At 41.2% G+C, this 17191-nt stretch overlaps 2 protein-coding genes across 2 annotated transcripts in view; both read right to left on the bottom strand.

Moving 5' to 3' along the window:
* Nucleotides 1–17191, bottom strand: part of LOC145441749 (uncharacterized) — a 113397-nt gene that overhangs the window by 16125 nt on the left and 80081 nt on the right. The gene's annotated exons all lie outside the window — the stretch shown is intronic.
* LOC145448979 (uncharacterized) lies at nt 6211–13746 on the bottom strand. Its single transcript, XM_080327443.1, has 6 exons — nt 13637–13746; nt 12524–12561; nt 12266–12464; nt 11496–11605; nt 9879–10033; nt 6211–6675 (listed from the first exon to the last, which is right to left on the bottom strand). Exons 1-6 carry the CDS (start codon nt 13692–13694, stop codon nt 6387–6389), a joined length of 849 nt encoding a protein of 282 aa, XP_080183569.1. The 5' UTR covers nt 13695–13746; the 3' UTR covers nt 6211–6386.

Genomic DNA, 17191 nt, shown 5'->3' with positions numbered 1-17191 from the left:
AGGCTTTCGTAAGACCCCGCTAATGCCAGGGGCCGCCAACTCGAAACGGGTCGCGGGTCACTTTTCAAATTTCGTGGGGGACGCGGGTCGTATGAATTCAATATCGAGACTAATTAGGCCACACAGTTGAACAACGACGCTATCTCGTCAACTACTCAATCCTAATAAATTGATATCTTGGTAAATTTTGGGTACCGGGCTTATCGAATGCCTTGAAATCTTAATTAAGGATTGCAACGTGTGTTCATTGATCAGTTGGAAGCAGACATGACGGCGCCTGTATGACAACGCTGTTCTCAAATCCACATCGTCTTCGTCATTATCGGCGAGAAATGGCTTTGAAGTGACATTGCTGTCGTTAAAATACATTCATTAAATACGATTTATTCCTTATATACGTGGATAAATGGGCGATTCAGTAATCTGGCCCGCCAAGTACCTAATTTTTCTGTATCCGGCCCGCCGACTGGAGAAGTTGCCCGCCCCTGGTGTAGGCGGTGTCTTATAAATGCCTATAGAAGTGGGCCGTGCTACAAGTCGGTAGCTACAGAATAAAATGAATAATATCGGCCTGGTGTATATGACCTTAGGGTTGTTCAAAAAAAACTTTTTTTCCAGATCTCACTCGCCCAGTGACTAAATGGTCAGGTTGTCCAAGAAAACAATGCACACCAAATTTGACTCAATTCCAACCAGTCCAGGCCGTGCAATCTTGAATTGAAATTTTTAATTTATTATTAAAAATAAAAATAAAATTTTCTCAAATTTTTCTGTCAACCCCATGAAATTGTTGAGCTGTCTTCAAAGACGATGCAAAACAAATTTGAGTCAATTCCGATTAGTAGAAGCGGAACTATTAGAGTTTTTCGTTGATAATCCCCGGATCAAGGATAATCCGACAATTATCAACGAAAAACGCGAATAACTCCGCTTCTACAAGTCGTAATTGACTCAAATTTGTTTTGCATCGTCTTTGAAGACAGCTCAACAATTTCATGGGGTTGACAGAAAAATTTGAGAATTTTTATTTTTTTATTTTTATTAATAAATTAAAAATTTCAATTCAAGATTGCACAGCCTTGACTGGTTGGAATTGAGTCAAATTTGGTGTGCATTGTTTTCTTGGACAACCTGACCATTTAGTCACCAGGCGAGTGAGATTTGGAAAAAAAAGTTTTTTTTGAACAACCCTAATGACCATGGTAGTCGAAAAACACCATGAATACCACACGCAAGCAAACGAATAAGATCTCAACAGCCTTAAACTACGGGCGATTGGGGGCGCTTAGAGTAAAGGTGCGCCACTGGGCATTGTGCGCGACGGAAATCTGAGAGAAAATCCAGTCAATAATACCTTGTGTATAAGACATATATCATATATGAACATGTCGTCACGTCATTGTCGGTCGTACAAGGGGCTTTCAATCTCGAATCGTCACCAACGCTCTCCATAGATGTTTATTGTCATGCGACATTGAATTTTCAATCAAATCAATCTAACAAACAGCATTATTTGTCAGTAAGGATTTTTGAACACACAGTTATAAACGCCTGTACAACGAGAATAATGAATATTTGAGTCCATCAATACACCACAACGAAACGAAATACAATGACGTTCTAAGGCAGTGGTTCTCAACCTGGGGGTCGCGCCCCCTTTGGGAGGGGGGGGGGGGGGGGGGGCGCGTGAAAGCATCTGAAGGGGGCGCGAAGAAGCGGTCAACTGAAATTTTTTTTAGCGCTCTGCGCGATTTACCTCTTATTCTCGCGTGTTTCTCTATATATAAACCAAATTTCATATTCTTGAATTCTCTCATCAACAATCATAGCCTCCCACGCCATCAAACAATCTGTTGGGGTTGCTAGCATCCCGGTTAGATTTTGTGATATGACGATAAGGGGGCGCGAAATTTTTCACTATCATAAAGGGTGGCGTGTCTAAAAAATAGGTTGAGAACCACTGTTCTAAGGGATATTATCTTGTAGGATTTCATTCCTTGATAGTGTCTGTGCTGAAATTGCTACAGAGCTGTGAGTATGGAATGTCGTGTATCGTGCGGCTTTGGAATTACAGTATTCCAAAAAGGCTGTAAGCTACAACGTAGTTTGTGTGAGCAATAAACAAAACAACGTTTTGTCGATGTTAGGGGTTAGGGGTGTTTGGTGCCTGTAGGCTATCACTGCCATGGAGACGTCGTGTAAAAATGATGATTCAAGTACTTGCATGTCAATCTAGTATTAATTTTAATGATTCTAATCGAGCAGTAAAAAACAAATCTTTCGAGAACTGAAATAATACGGTCCTTGCCCCTGAAAATTAATTTATCAACGAGAATTATAGTTTCGATATCCAATTGAATAGTATAGGCTATTTATAATGAAATGAGCCCAAATATTTTCGGCTGACACTAGTCAGGCGTAATCGTCAGCAACTAGTAGAGAATTGGAAAGAACATTGTACATCAACAATCGTATCACAACATATGACGTCACCAGCATGGAATTTCGAACAAAAGAGCGTCCAATGTACTATTTTTAGATGGTACATGAACTCTTTTTGTTGACACAGCCTTGGCTGCAGTATTTTGATAATGATCGACTCCAAGGCACACAAATGAAAGTTTCGATATTATATTCCGCGGATAGAAGCCTTGAAACGTCGATTGACCGTATCGCAGTATACGAAGCATAGTGCAGAGCTACGAACGTTACTGGAAATAACACATTTCCGAAGTCATGATCATACAACCAGGACCGCAACAGAACTTCGTCAGCCAGCCATACGTTGGTCTTCGGACCCCCATTGGGTGATAAACCGAACTTCTGGGGGGGGGGGGGCTTCGCCTCCCAGACTCCCCTCAGCCTATACGCATTTTGCCGCTACTTATGAGCTACATTGGATGTACTGTTTAGTGCAGTGGTTCTCAACCTGGGTGGCGCCCCCCCCCCTTGAGGAGGCGTGAAAGCATTGAAGGGGGTGCGAAGAATCGGTGAACTGAAAAAAAATTGCGCTCGGCGCGATTTACCTCCAGTTCACGCGTGTTTCTCCATATACAGACCGAATTTCATATTTTTAAGTCTCTCATCAACACTCATAACATTCCATGCCATCAAACAATCTGTTGGGGTTGCTAGCATCCCGGTTGGATATTGTGATATTACGATAAGGGGGGGCGCGAAATTTTTCACTATCAAAAAGGGGGGCGTGTCTAAAAATAGGTTGAGAACCACTGGTTTAGTGAGTCAACCATAACCCACCAATACAAGCAACTATAACTAGATGAATACTAGTTCATCCTCAAGATTACCGGACCACGACTGACCTATCGATCTCGCCTTCCATGACATGCCACCCCATTTTTGTCGCTTGCTTTTTTCCATACTATCTTCTTTACTTTTCATTCAGTGTGCCGCATGCCTCTTCTTTACATCGCCTGGGCCAAGGTGGGTGTCTGAATCCATAGACTAGTTTAAGTCGCTTCGACGCTTTCCCATCTTTTCATTGTATCGCAATTTGTGGTGTATTGAACCATATTTCGCCTAAACCCATGAGGCGCGAGAAATTGATATAATACATGATTGAATCGGACAACATGATCGGGAATTGCATATGTATTGCTATTAATTTTTTATTCTGGTTCTACTCACGTAATCAGATTTACCGGTATAGCTGAGTGAGGTGTGTTGGAAAAGCTAGGACCCCTAAATAATAATTAAACATCTTCGGCGGACCCGTTGGTATATTGACTTCGTTACTTAATGCTATTTCGTGACCTGCTATATCTGCTATGTCAAAAGATATGGAAATCGCCAAAACGTACTAAACTACAAGACGCACACGATTTCAAATTGCTATTTCTTTACTGGCAAATAATTTTTTCACTGCGGGATGGCATTTGTCCTGTTAGGTTCAGATCGCCAGGACAGGAATATTCGGCGCCAGCCCTTCAGGCGCCTATGAACAGTTAACCATATAAAGATATATATGTATATATATATATCGAAGTTTTCGGTCAACACAGGGGCATTCCTTGTCGGCCAAGGTCTTCTAGCTGCTGATCGTTCTGGCACACTTCTCAGAGTCGTATGTTACGTGGCCTATAACTTAGTTTTGGTGCGTCGTGGTGCAGTAATGGCAGACGCCTAAATGCCCATTTCTATAAGTCATGCGTATTTTTGTTGGGGAAGGGTGCCTAATAATCAATAAATTTGGCAACATTGAATCGTGCGATGCGCGGATTTAAAAAAAAAAAAAAGATGAATGAATTGCTAAAAAATACTTTATAATTATGTTAATTCACGAAACAATTTTGGGCGCCCTTCGAGCTCGGGTCACCCTAATTGGATGGTTTGGGGTGCGGCAGTTACCGTCCTGAATACAACAACAAAGTCACAGAGTGCAATGAAATCGGTGTGGCTTGCAAAATACCAATCTATCTTTAATGTGATCGATAACAGGTATTATTTTCTTTGTGGTCGCATAAAAGGTATATATTTGAACCTTGATATATTACAGTCTGTTGTAGCGTCACAATGAGGGATACTCGACTAAACTCGACAATCGAATCAATCAGCTACTCGCTCTTGTGCGGCTATAAAGATAAACGAACTGCAAACCTGTAGCGTTATCACTCGTTTGGTGTTCGTCGCTAAAAACATCTCACAAATCTTTAAAGCAACAACTCCGTTCAAATGCTAAAAGTATGCGCCTCCCTCTAGCACAGGGGTTCTCAAACTGGGGAGGGGGAGGGGCACGTCCTCCTTGCGGGGCGTGAAAGCATCTGAAGGGGAGCGCGAAGCTGCGGTTAACTGAAAAAACATTTACCTCCAATTCATGGTTTTCGCTCACATTGTAGAATTCTCTCGTCAACAGTCATACCCTTCCATGCCATCAAACTATCCGTTGCGATTGCTAGCATTATGGTTGCATTTTGTGATATTACGATAAGGGGGCCGCGAAATGTTTTACTGTCATAAAGGAAGTCGCGTCTAAAAAGTTTGAGAACCACTGATCTAGCAAATCTATTTTTGAAATTACTTACTTAAGTACATTCCGACCTTTCATTTCATTTGCAGCATGTTGGACGTGTCTGGAAAATCGCTACTTCGACTTGTAATAGAACAGGAATGTATAACGTTACTTCTACCTGGGTTGCAACTCTAAATACTTTGACCATCATAAATGTCGGCATCAAAACGAAGCGTATGTGTTTCAACCGGATTATTCCATTATCATACCAAACGCGTGATTGCTATAGTGAAATGAATGTGATATTCAAATCGTAAAGATCGATGTAACCGTTTTAATTCGGGAAAGAAACAAGCACAGTTGTGGCCAAGTTGTCGAACTGTTTCGTGTGATATTCAAATCGTTAAGATCGATGTAACCGTTATCATTCGGGAAAGAAACAAGCACAGTTGTGGCCAAGTTGTCGAACTGCTTCGTTCCTGTCTCAAGCTAGCGGTGATGCGCGCGAGTACGATCACAAGCCGGCCTGCCCGTCGGCGAAATCGTCACTCAGATCCACGACGTCACGCATCCGCCGTGTTTACTGCTAATTGTGAGCAACGAGGGATATCTGATAGTTTCAAAATTCAGATGCCACTCGTGTTCCGAAGCGATCTCTGAGATTAAAGCTTTAACATGGAAACACGATAGCTGGGAATCTTTTAACAACACTGACTTCAGCTTTCCTCGATTTATTGGCCTGGCTCCTTCGTCAGCTTGGATATCAACTGGGAATTATACCCATGATTATGGACCACCAGATAATTCTGGTAGAATAGTAAATAATTCTATCTTGTCTAATTGGACTAATCAAAGCGAAATGCCAGTCATCTAATACTAACCTAATTTGTGAAATGTTTATATTCTGTCATTTTAATTCGAATCTAATTTCTTGTTTTCCTGAGAAAGCTACAGTAGAACTGAATAGTGCGAACGAGCCAAACTAGGCGCACATAAATTTGCAGCAGTCGTGTTCATGAAGACATAATTTGATAAAAACTAAACTGGATTGTTTTTGTATATCTTGCAAATGCGGAATTTATTTCAGTTCCTAGTTTTGGCGAATTCAGTATTTTAGGTTCGAATAGAGGTTGAAAAAATGTGTAGCAATAATTCTAATTCTACCAATTTGGAAAAGCTGACAGTTGTTTGGTTCTCCAACTCTGCTACCGACTAAGTATTGATGAGGAAATCAGCCCGACCACGATGCCGAATATATTTGTAATTGTCAGTGCGAATACATCCTTATTATGGTAAACGGGAAGAATCATTTCAATCGTTACAGTACGACGCGGCATTGTAACGACAAAGCGCACTCAAATTACAATTGACGTCACAGCTATGCCTCACGTCGTTTCGGGGCCGATATCCGCGACGATTAGCCGCAATATTCGCAAACGTATTTGAGTTTGGGGACGGTGTCGTCGCAGTTTTGGAAGTCGATTGCGTCCACGTCTGTGGCGTGTTGTCGGCCACAAACGTTTGTGCCTGTGCCAGTGCCGTCGATTTGAGTCATCGTCAATTCTTGAGTGGCTGCAGTCAGAATGGTGATCGGATTGGTGCCAAGTAAGTTGGCGGTTAGGATGTTTGCATCTTGTGAAGTCCCGTCGGTTTGCAGTCCGGTCCAGAAAGCAGTCGATCTCGCCCCGATCTCTGTTAGCAGCGCGCTGTAGTGAAAAAGTGAAAAATAAATGAAGTGAAGTAGTAAGTAAACCATTAGTATCTCCTCTACGTAGGCTACAGCTACCTTTCTGTATTGCAGCAGTATCAGTTTTATTAAGATACAAGAAAAAGATAGGAAGGCGCCGAAACGACTTGGGATAGTCTTTTAAATCAGACACCACTCGAGACCAGGCGATATAAAGAGAAAGCATGTACGTGCACTGAACGAAAAGTAAAAGAAAGCGATACAAATGGACAATCGAAAAACGGAGGTGGCATGTGAAGGAAGGGGAGATCGATATGTCAGGTCGTAGTGCGGTAAACCTGACGACTGCATAGTATTTAGTCAGAAGAAATTGCTTGTATTTCGACTTGCATGTGGACAACTGTACATGCTTGGCGACTGTCGGATAGCCGGCGAGATACCGTTCCACAATTCAGGTCCGACATATTTGATAAAGCGATGATCTTTCTTGTCGACCACATGATAGTTAGACGACGAAGACGCGCATGTGTGGTAGGCCAACTTATGCACTTTTTTATTATTATTATTATTATGGAGAAAAGAAAAAAGTGGCGCTTTCAACCGATGATGGTTATTTGCGCGACGCTCAGTATATATTCAATGAAACGACCAGAAAAGGCAATAGATACATCTAAAGAAACAATTCGCAGGAAATGATAAAATGCGCTTTTAATTCCGAGATAAAGTAGTCATTGAAATTTTCGGGGCAATGACCGCAATGGAACTGATACCTAAACTGGGCAATTTCTAGTTTCCGCTTATCTTTTATGTTTAAGACACCGAATCTTTTGAGCAGTAATTTGTTGTTAGTAATCGAGTATGTCTATCTGTACTTGGCTTACTCACCTAAGCAGTTATATTTGCACGTCAATTCTACTTCAACAGTATTTGACGCAGTTAAATTGCTGCAAGCTCAATATTGTCAAACGAAAACTAGTTTTGGGATGCAATTCAACGACGAGTTGCAAAACTGTAGAGCGGTCTGGAACGCCGAATATCAACGAAATGAGCGAGGAGCGCACTATCGAAACTTCCACGGATGATTGACTGATGGCCACTTTCGATCGATGCACCGACAGAGGCTTTCTGAATTGATATTTCGGCTTCGTTCAGGCCATTGCCGCCTAAAATCGCACTTTTACAAAATTGGATGTACCGAGACAGATCTATGCGACCATCGCTCAGTAGGAGAGATGTGGTAACGATGGGTCACTGGGACCGAAAATACTTTGAAAATTCTCTATGATAATTCCATGATTACACTCCGTGAACTTGTCTACAATTGCATGCTGGCAAAATCTTTCCTCACATATAAAAAAATTCGACGTGCGCGAGCAATGGGGTCTCTCACAGATGATTTTTGTTTTAGGGGGTGTAAACTAAATTTAGATCGACATATACATTTTTCTTTGTAACCTTCAACACGAACAAACCAGCTATCATTTTTATTGTGAAGTGTAGGGCTCGTATCAGGCTATATAATGGCACCTATTATTTTTTTAGGTACTTTCCTTGAGTGGACTTTTTTCGATTCATGTATAAAATTCGTAGGGTGGGGACCGATGATACAATAGCCAAATCAAGCAAAATAATCAAGCATACTAATCATGAAACAAATGAAACATGTCTACGTACAGAAAATCTTTATGTAATAATTGCATATGATGTTTTATCGCTATAACGAGGTATTTGGAAGTCACACTGTCGATTTTCGGACAATATGTATGTACCCTCAAATTTATAAGTCCGAGCCTAAATCGAAACGTGATTTTATGACAACATTTGAGTTAATATTTATTCTATTTTTTGACAGTTGCGACCAAACATTCTTCTTTGGCTTGCTGTAGATTAGATTATAATACTGAGCAAGAAAAGTAGTCACATTTGAGTTTTTTAGGGTAGATGTGTCATAGGTCCCCGAGTCGTGTGTCATTGGACCCACCGGGTGGGGACCGATGACACGTTCGAGCAACAAATTTTGAACGCTCATAAATATTTTTTGAAAAGACGGATATTCATGTATATGCGCGCGATAGGTAGAGCTTGTATCAAAGTGCTGAGCCAGCAAAAGATCTGCTGTTTTCGGCTGAACATTTCAGGGCCAGCTATCATTTTCCGATTTTTGATCCATCGGTACCACATCTCCCCTACATGAAAGAGTCACGCATTTTTTGCTGCACTATCATCGACATGATTTCCATAGAACCTTTTTAATCAACATTACGTGTGAGTTCAAAATTGCAGCAATGCTCGAAAATTAACTGATCGTCCCCGACATATTATCCCTTGTACATATTTGTAAATCGGTTCTTGCCCACATTATGTCCCAATAGTTGCGCTCCCTGAGTGATAAATGCTCGAAACTACTTTTGTCGAAAATTCGGTTTAACGCCTTCACATTCTACTCCGTGACGCACCTGGCCTTTCAGGCGAAAATTGTCACTCACTTTTTCACCAATAATAAAAATACCGCGCGTTGAAATCTTTCGCAAACAAATTCAATTGGCGCAATGTGACGCAACTTTGCTCGATTTGATATTTTTTCAACTATTGTGGGCTGGAGTGAGTCAAGCACTGCGTCACTTTTCTATCAAAATTCATCGAATATAATTCGAACTTATCAAGAAACCGAACAGTTATATGAATATAATAGGACCGAACTGATCATAGCTCACGACCGCCATTCATTTTATTCGCCCCCTTTCACTCAAAATTGCGCCTAAAGACGATATCGCCCATTTTGGGAACCACTCGACTAGAAACATGTAAATAAGAAGCATTTACGATAACTGAAAAGGAACAGAAGATAATGTAAAGAGTGCAAGCGATGGACACGAAGCGACCTAGGTCGGTAACAGAGGTCGATAGTGAGATCGTGGCCTATAAAGTCAAGTCTGGGCCAGTAGAGGCACTAAATTGCAGATTATAAATTAGGCCCGTGTGTCATATCAACATGCGACACTTGAGCTTGTGGGATGAAGTTAGGGTGGATTTCGATAATATGAAGTAACATACTCATTACTCAGTCACCAGTCGTTGGCAGCCCGTAATCTTAAAGTTCACCTACCCCTACCCTTAACATTAATCACAAGCCTATCTTGATCCCTAAATATGCACTGTGGTGCAAATGTGAAAAAATTATAATGAATCAATGAGGAAAGCATCAGCAGCTCCTAAACTCACGTTCTCGCCGACGAGATCTGATTGTAACCGACAGATATGAGATGCACATCATCGGCCACGTCCGCGCATGCGTCCCTGGCTTCAGTCCATGTCGACAGCGTGTCGTACAAGCGATACCAACAATCTCCCACGGTCGTCCAGCTGTCGAACGGGGCCTAAAATCCAATTGCAGTCGCAGCAAAGACGAAGTCACATAGATTACTAACCTAATAATAGAAGCGAAACACGTGACTGCACGGCCAGGTAACCGGAGATGGTTAACTATTTCTCGTAGCTTTGTAAACAGTTATTGGAAACTTATAGCTTGTAACTTGATATAGCTCATATAGATGAGTTACCATAGTTTAAAATCTGGAGAAGAGGACCCTTTTTATGAATCACAGAATTTATAATATCGGACGAGAACACGGGTGATTTGGAGATCCTTACGGAAAAGACTGCAGTGTTGGCTAGAAAGAAAGAGGTCATTTGTTAAACTCGACTCCCCAAAAAAACGATTGGAAGTCCGAATTCCAGATTTCGCGGCATGTATGGCGTTTTTTTTAGTTGGGGCGGTACAATCGCCTGGCTCCAAAAGCTATATAGAGGACGACGAAATGCCAAAAAGAATGATATTAGGGCGTCCTAGCAGGGCATTTTCGATTTCCTGGAAAAGGAGGACGAGTGATATCGAGGGCTGGGAACAATGATTCGAGTACCCGAATCTGAATCGAGTATTAATTTTAATGATTCGAGTCGAGTAGTGAAAAACGATTTTTTTCGAGTACTGAAATTATACGCTCCTCGCAACTGAAAGTTAATTTACTAACGACTATTATAGTTTTGATACTATTTTCCACTGAGGAGGCCTTGAAACCGTGATTGGCCGTGTTGTAGCATAAGAGACATGGTACAAAGCTACGAAAGTTACTGGAAATAACACATTTCCGAAATCATGATCATACCACAACATGGTCAAGAAGTGCAATGAAATCGGTATGGTCGGAAAAAATACCAAAGTATCTTCAACGCGATGGATAACAGGCAATTATGTTTTTTGTGGTGACATAAAAGGTACATATTAGAACTTTGACATGGTATATTATGTTGTGACGTCATATTGAGTGATACTCGAATACTCGACTCGAAGCGTATTACGTGATTCAGAATCGAATCACTCAGGTACTCGATTTTCCCCAGCCCTAGTGGTAACTCTATCTTATAGGTAGATCAGATCGTGAAATGTATTAAAAGCTGTCTTTAGTGAAAGCTACTATCGCACTGATTCCGGAAATACATACGTACAATACATACAACCTTTCACGAAATTTAGAATCATTACCTCTTTGTCGCCCACTTTTCTAATTAACCACGTCACTCGTTAATTTGTAGGTCCGGAGCTGGAGCCAGAGTAGTAGTATCAATAACCTGCGACAGTGGTACTGGAGCAATTTAACGTTTGTGCATACACCAAAGCTCCGAATACAATCACCATAACAATCGGCTATAGCGGCGCTCGGACTGTTCGAAACAATGACGATTTCTAGTAATCTTTAGTCGTCCGAGCGTGCAGTATCGAGTTGCGCACCGCCGGTCGATAAGTTATCTATGGTGTTGACCAAATCATAACTATCTCACCATCACAACAGTGGTTGTGGGCGCGGCGGTCGTGACAGCGTCGGCCGTGGTGACGGCCGCCACGGTGGTCGTGGCAGCAGTCGTGGTGGTAGATCCAGTTAGAGCGTTTACTGTAACAACGACATTGGCGTGATTGTCGCAAAGCACAGATCTCCGAAATGTAGTACTGGAGAAACTTTCGCTGCATTGTTACGCTTAAAACATTCCCAATTGAAATCAAAATTCATATTGAAGTATACCCGAATATTTTGTACTGACACTCGTCAGCAACTAGCAGAGAACTGATAAGAATGTGTATATCGTGGCGGGATAGCGTTGGTATAATTCACAGATACAACACCAAAGGGTTGTGGATTCGATTCCAACCGATGTCGACTCCAGAAATCCTACTTGAGTGTTGGAGGTTTATCTAGTAGTTTATCTCCTCCTCGCCATCCCATCCGCGTAAGCGGTGTCTTGAAATAGGCCTGGAAGTGGGCCGTGCTACAAGTCAACAGCTACGGAATCAAAAATAAGAAATATTGGCCTGGTGTCGATGACCATGGTGGTCGACAAACACCATGGATACCACAAACAAACGTCGCAAACAGGCAATCGCAACATTAGTAAGAGTAAGAATCGTATAAACAATATCTACTATAGTTGCTGACGATTTCCCATGACAATTGTGAGCCGAAAGTGTATGGGTTTATATCAATATGAATAATATATTATCCAGTTGCATAGGCCAACTAAAGTTTTGTTCGTGCAACAGGTTCATTGTGACTTACTGAGGATCCAAAGCAGCAATGGGTTCCCGAAGAGACCACTCGACGAGGTTGGTTGTGGCTGTTGGAATGCGGTTTGCTGATACGCCGGTGGCTGATACACGGGTTGTTGATATACGGGTGGCGGATTTACGGGTACTTGAAATGCGGGAGGCCTATAGTTGACGGGATAAGGCACAAATCGGCCATCGCCCTGATCATCCTACGAACAAAAAGATATCTCGCGCTACTGAACCCGCGGGAATATTGCGGGCGACTCACCTGCTTCGCACTCGGCTCCTTCCCCGCTTTTCCGCTTTCTGTTAACGAAATACTGAATAAACGTGGGGAGGTTTTTCGTCAAACAAGGCATCATACGGCCAGTTGCACAATTGGAAAATATTCCGCTTTCCAAATTGCAGTAGAGTTAGAATTGCAGGTGCACAGTTCTTTTCCGAATCAGATTAGAATTGGAATTAATGAATTTGCCAATAAATTCAATTCCAAATTGGAAGGAATCACAATAATAATCGAGGTCAATTCTTCTAATCAGTAGGGCAAGTTTTTGCAACTTTTGCAACGTTTTTTTTACAACTTCCGGACGCTTCCCAAATACTCAGAAGTCATGTATTATAGTGTTTTAATCTGTTTGGAGGTATATCTTACATTGCAACTTTTCTTCATTTTTTCATGCAACTTTTTGCAAGTCTTTTCGATTTTTCATGCAACATTTTGCAAGAGTTTTCGATTTTTATCCAGCTGACTTTTTACTGGAAATATCTGGCACTATATGCAAATGGATCGCTTGATTATTTCACTGTTGTTTCAATTCGAGGTCCTTTCTGATTTGACGTGCATTCAGGCTAGAACGCCGAAAATAATATTTTCACTGGGTCAATTTTCCCAGGCTATCGATTTCTTTGAAGTCGCAATCATTGAGTTTAGCTACAGTGCCTTGGATACGGAACGATTCGAGTATCTCATACCCTCATACTTTCAAGGAACTTGTCCATAAATGAAGCTTTTCAGTGCAGCTTTTGTGAAAATTAAATACAACTTTTTGCTGCAACTATTGTGAAAAATAAGTGCAACTGTCTACGGATTTGAGGGCAACAAAATCTTGCCCCACTAATCAACGTTCATTGTCTTCAGCATTAGAATGGCAAATGACTTTACACAGAGCTTGGCTCTTTTCCCACTACATAGCCTAGTTCTCCTGTAGCATTTTCAGAAAATTAGATTAGAACGAAATTAGAGAATACAAATAATTCATAAATTGGACTAGAATTAGACTACCGGAATTCCACATTAATTAGAATTATCTCGTTGTCCAAGCCTGCACACTGCCCTGCTTATCCGCTGAGATTTCGACGGAATGATCTGCAACGTACTCACCGGCCGACGCGTAGACGACGCAGGCGAAAATTACGAGGCAGACTATCGCGATCTTCATTTCAGAGCTGCAAAAACGAGGCGGAATCTGAACGGTGTCGGGAGTGATTTCGCTTTTAATAACCCGAGGGATGTCGCGAGCTGGTGGCGAGAGATTCGCCTTTTTTATTCTTCAAGTTGTTATACAACTTACTGGGTTGGAAGGTAATGTGGTGGCTCAGTTACCAGGAGAATCTTCCATTGATATCATTTAAAATGTGAAACTTTGCAGTCGTGGGCAAAAGTGACCTTATACAACCCATTACTTCGGTGAGTACCTTCTCCCGTGGCGGCGGCGTGAATTGGTGCTGATCAAACGGAAGCCTCACTAGGCCTACTTACCAAGCAATTTTATGTTTCCAGTAGTGATATGCGGAGTTGATTTTACTCACTCTGGAACCTTTCTTCGCAATGAAATCATGCAGGATATTCGGACTATTTGTGAGATATGGACTAGCTTGTGCTGGAAGTATTGCTCAATTCAAACAAACAAACAATAAATACAATGTATCGATACTATCCTTCAGAGTGACAGTAAAGAGCACGTCCGCCACGCATATACCAAGAACAGTGGTTATTGACCTGGGTACAATTGAACCTCTTCGGTTCGACGAAGCTGTTTTAGATGTTTGACGCAAATGCCCTATGTGGCATTACCGCACGACCTACACAGAATATCAGTGAACTCTTTGAAAGGTATCGTCGATTCGAAACTCATGCCTTTGGTTTTAGAGAAACGCTCCAATGGAATGTCACTTTACGTTCCTTCCCCGCCTATTCAAGTTGGCGAAATCCTTCCCATGCGCTACAGCTCATATATATCTCATCATCGGCTGCGCTAACATTGAGAGATTTTGTTTTGTTGACCGGAATGCAAATTAAATCGACCAGGTGCACAAGGCCTTTGCTGCCGAGCACCATAATTCAATACAACAACAACAACAACAACAACAACAACAACAACAACAACAACAACAACAACAACAACAACAACAACAACAACAACAACAACAACAACAACAACAACAGCAGCAACAACAACAACAACAGCATTGAGAGAACTGCTGGAGGTTAATGCCGCAGAAAACTGATGGAGCTCCATTGACAAAATATAGGTACAATACCACACCATTATCTTTCGATAATGGCTATAATTGGGGAACATGATACTTTATGGGGAATCGGATACGTATATTTACCCGTCGCGGGCGCAACCACATTACCGCACATTCATTGGTGCGTTATTATGATTTGGATTACAGAAATCATGATCGATATCGGATTATATTACAACAGGTTAAGAGGGATTTTATATTTAAATGGAGTGATTCTGCCAACTGTAACAATGCAGTGCAATTTTTACAAAGATTCGCGCTACATCTCAGTCGTCTGAATATCTGCGGTGGTCGGTAACTAATTACTTCTTCATTTTTGGAGTACTCAAGTAGGTTTTCCCTGCTTGTATTACTTGTTTAAGTTTTCAGATCAATTCAACAGATTCTGAGCGAAGCATTTTACTTTTAATACTGTTTGTTGATAGATAAAAAGTAGTTTTGGCATAAGTGTCAACCACAATGCGAAATAACGCGGGTTAGTTGATTGCGCGGGTCTTATGAATCCATCAAGGCACTTCGTCATGCGAACCATATTTTGGAATCGGAAAAGGAGGGCACTTTTACCAAATCATAAAAGTTAGTCGACGAAAATTGAAAACAGCGGATATTGTAATATTTACTGGAAATCCTGCTTTGTCGAATAAAAAAAGGTCATCCTTCCATTCGACTCCCGAATAACCCGCTCTAACGTGAGCATTACCTATTTCACGACATTTATGCAGATCTTCACTGGACCCTGACCATTATCCTAGCTGTAAATGCTGTAAAGGTGGACCAAAAAGGTGGACATTTAGGCGCCATCGGAGGAAATTTCAAAGGAGGATGTATGGTAACACTAACCTAGTATATTGTTGAAAAATACTTCGTGCGTGGTCATTTCGAGTTAGTCGCGAAAATACATCATGCAATTTCCAAAGTACTGAACCATTTCATTGCCGCGTCCGCAAATTTTGATTTGGAAATGCTCCGCAACCCCACGTAATAATTTCGCGTGCTGATTACTAACAAATCGTTTAACATTTTGCTCAAACCTACTCGCACGGACTATACGGGAAGCTGTAAGGATCACCTACCTTCTGAAAAGGGTGACATATTGTGTGGTGTACCACAGGGCTCCGTTTTAGGACCCCTATTATTCAGTCTTTATATCAATGATGTTGCTGCATGTATCTCGGAGACCTCGGTCCTATTTGCTGATGATACTTGTGTACTTATATCTGCTACAGACTTGACCTCTCTACAAACCAAAGCTAATTCCGAGATTTGTAAGATGACTGCTTGGATGAAAACCAACCGACTAACCATTAATCCAATTAAGACTCAGGTACTGGTCTTCAATTGTAAAGTTACCTCAACTTTTTCACTAAGGGTATCTGATGTCATTATTGCACCCTCAACCCATACAAGATATCTGGGAATTATCATTGACTCCAATCTTAAATGGATGACCCACATTTTCAATCTATGTAAAAAGCTATCTGCTACGGCCGGAATTCTAGCGAGACTGAGACATTCTCTCCCTAGACAGACCTTGAGAACCATATATTTCTCATTATTTCACCCTCATCTGCTTTATGGATTATGTGTATGGGGGAAGGCCAATCAGACGGATTTAAACAGAATCTGTGTCATCCAAAATCGAGCCATAAGAAATATATGTGGCATAGATTCTAGGTCATCTGCTACTCCTGGTTATTTAGCTCTCAGGATACTTAAGCTACCCGATTTGTATAATTATGAAATAGCCAACCTGATGCATAAATTCACAAACGGTAATATCTCCCCTTACTTTAATAGCTTGTTTGAGCAATCTTCCACTGTGCATGGGTATTCTACTAGATCATCGGAATCTGGTCATCTTTATGTTCACCGTATGAACTCCAGACTGACCCAACAGTCCATTGAATATATGGGCCCAAATATTTGGAATGACGTGCCCGACAGTATCAAAGAGCTACCTCAGCATGAATTTAAAACCCAATACCAGGATTACCTTTTTTCAAATTATAATCAGAAATGAGAGTATCTACTATCTAGTACCCGTTGATTTATAAATTATACATCTATTTATTGACTTCATATTGCTTTACCTAGTATGTTGCCATGGCTACTGTCTTTGTTATATATTTGTGTGTATTATTGTCTTCTATTTGTGATTATTATTTTCTTTCATGTTGCAGACTGTCCACTGTTATATTTATTGGGATGAGTGCACTTGATTATTTCACTGCCATGGAGGTGACGAGTAACAAGGCCTTTATAGGCCATATCGTCACCTCCAGTCAACTTTTTTTGTTTGACGAAGCAATAAAATGTCTGTCTGTCTGTCTGTCTATATGCGCAGTATTAGCGATTATACTGTTATGAACTCGACAACTCCCATCTATCAAGACTGTAGCATAGT

Source organism: Botryllus schlosseri, chromosome 1 (genome assembly GCF_051294905.1).
Source record: "Botryllus schlosseri isolate E-star chromosome 1, Bs_hap1, whole genome shotgun sequence".
Classification (NCBI taxonomy): domain Eukaryota; kingdom Metazoa; phylum Chordata; class Ascidiacea; order Stolidobranchia; family Styelidae; genus Botryllus; species Botryllus schlosseri.
The sequence above is the reverse complement of the archived record's forward strand: the minus strand, read 5'-3'. Positions and strand labels throughout refer to the sequence as shown.

Bases quoted from the DNA above. Each gene is read 5' to 3' on its own strand.
- LOC145448979 (XM_080327443.1), bottom strand. From the start codon at position 13,694: ATGAAGATCGCGATAGTCTGCCTCGTAATTTTCGCCTGCGTCGTCTAC. The intron at 12,562-13,636 runs GTGAGTACGTTG...TTTCGTTAACAG, and splicing joins CGTCGTCTACGCGTCGGCCG to AAAGCGGAAAAGCGGGGAAG. The intron at 11,606-12,265 runs GTAAGTCACAAT...TCGTTGTTACAG, and splicing joins ATTGCTGCTTTGGATCCTCA to TAAACGCTCTAACTGGATCT.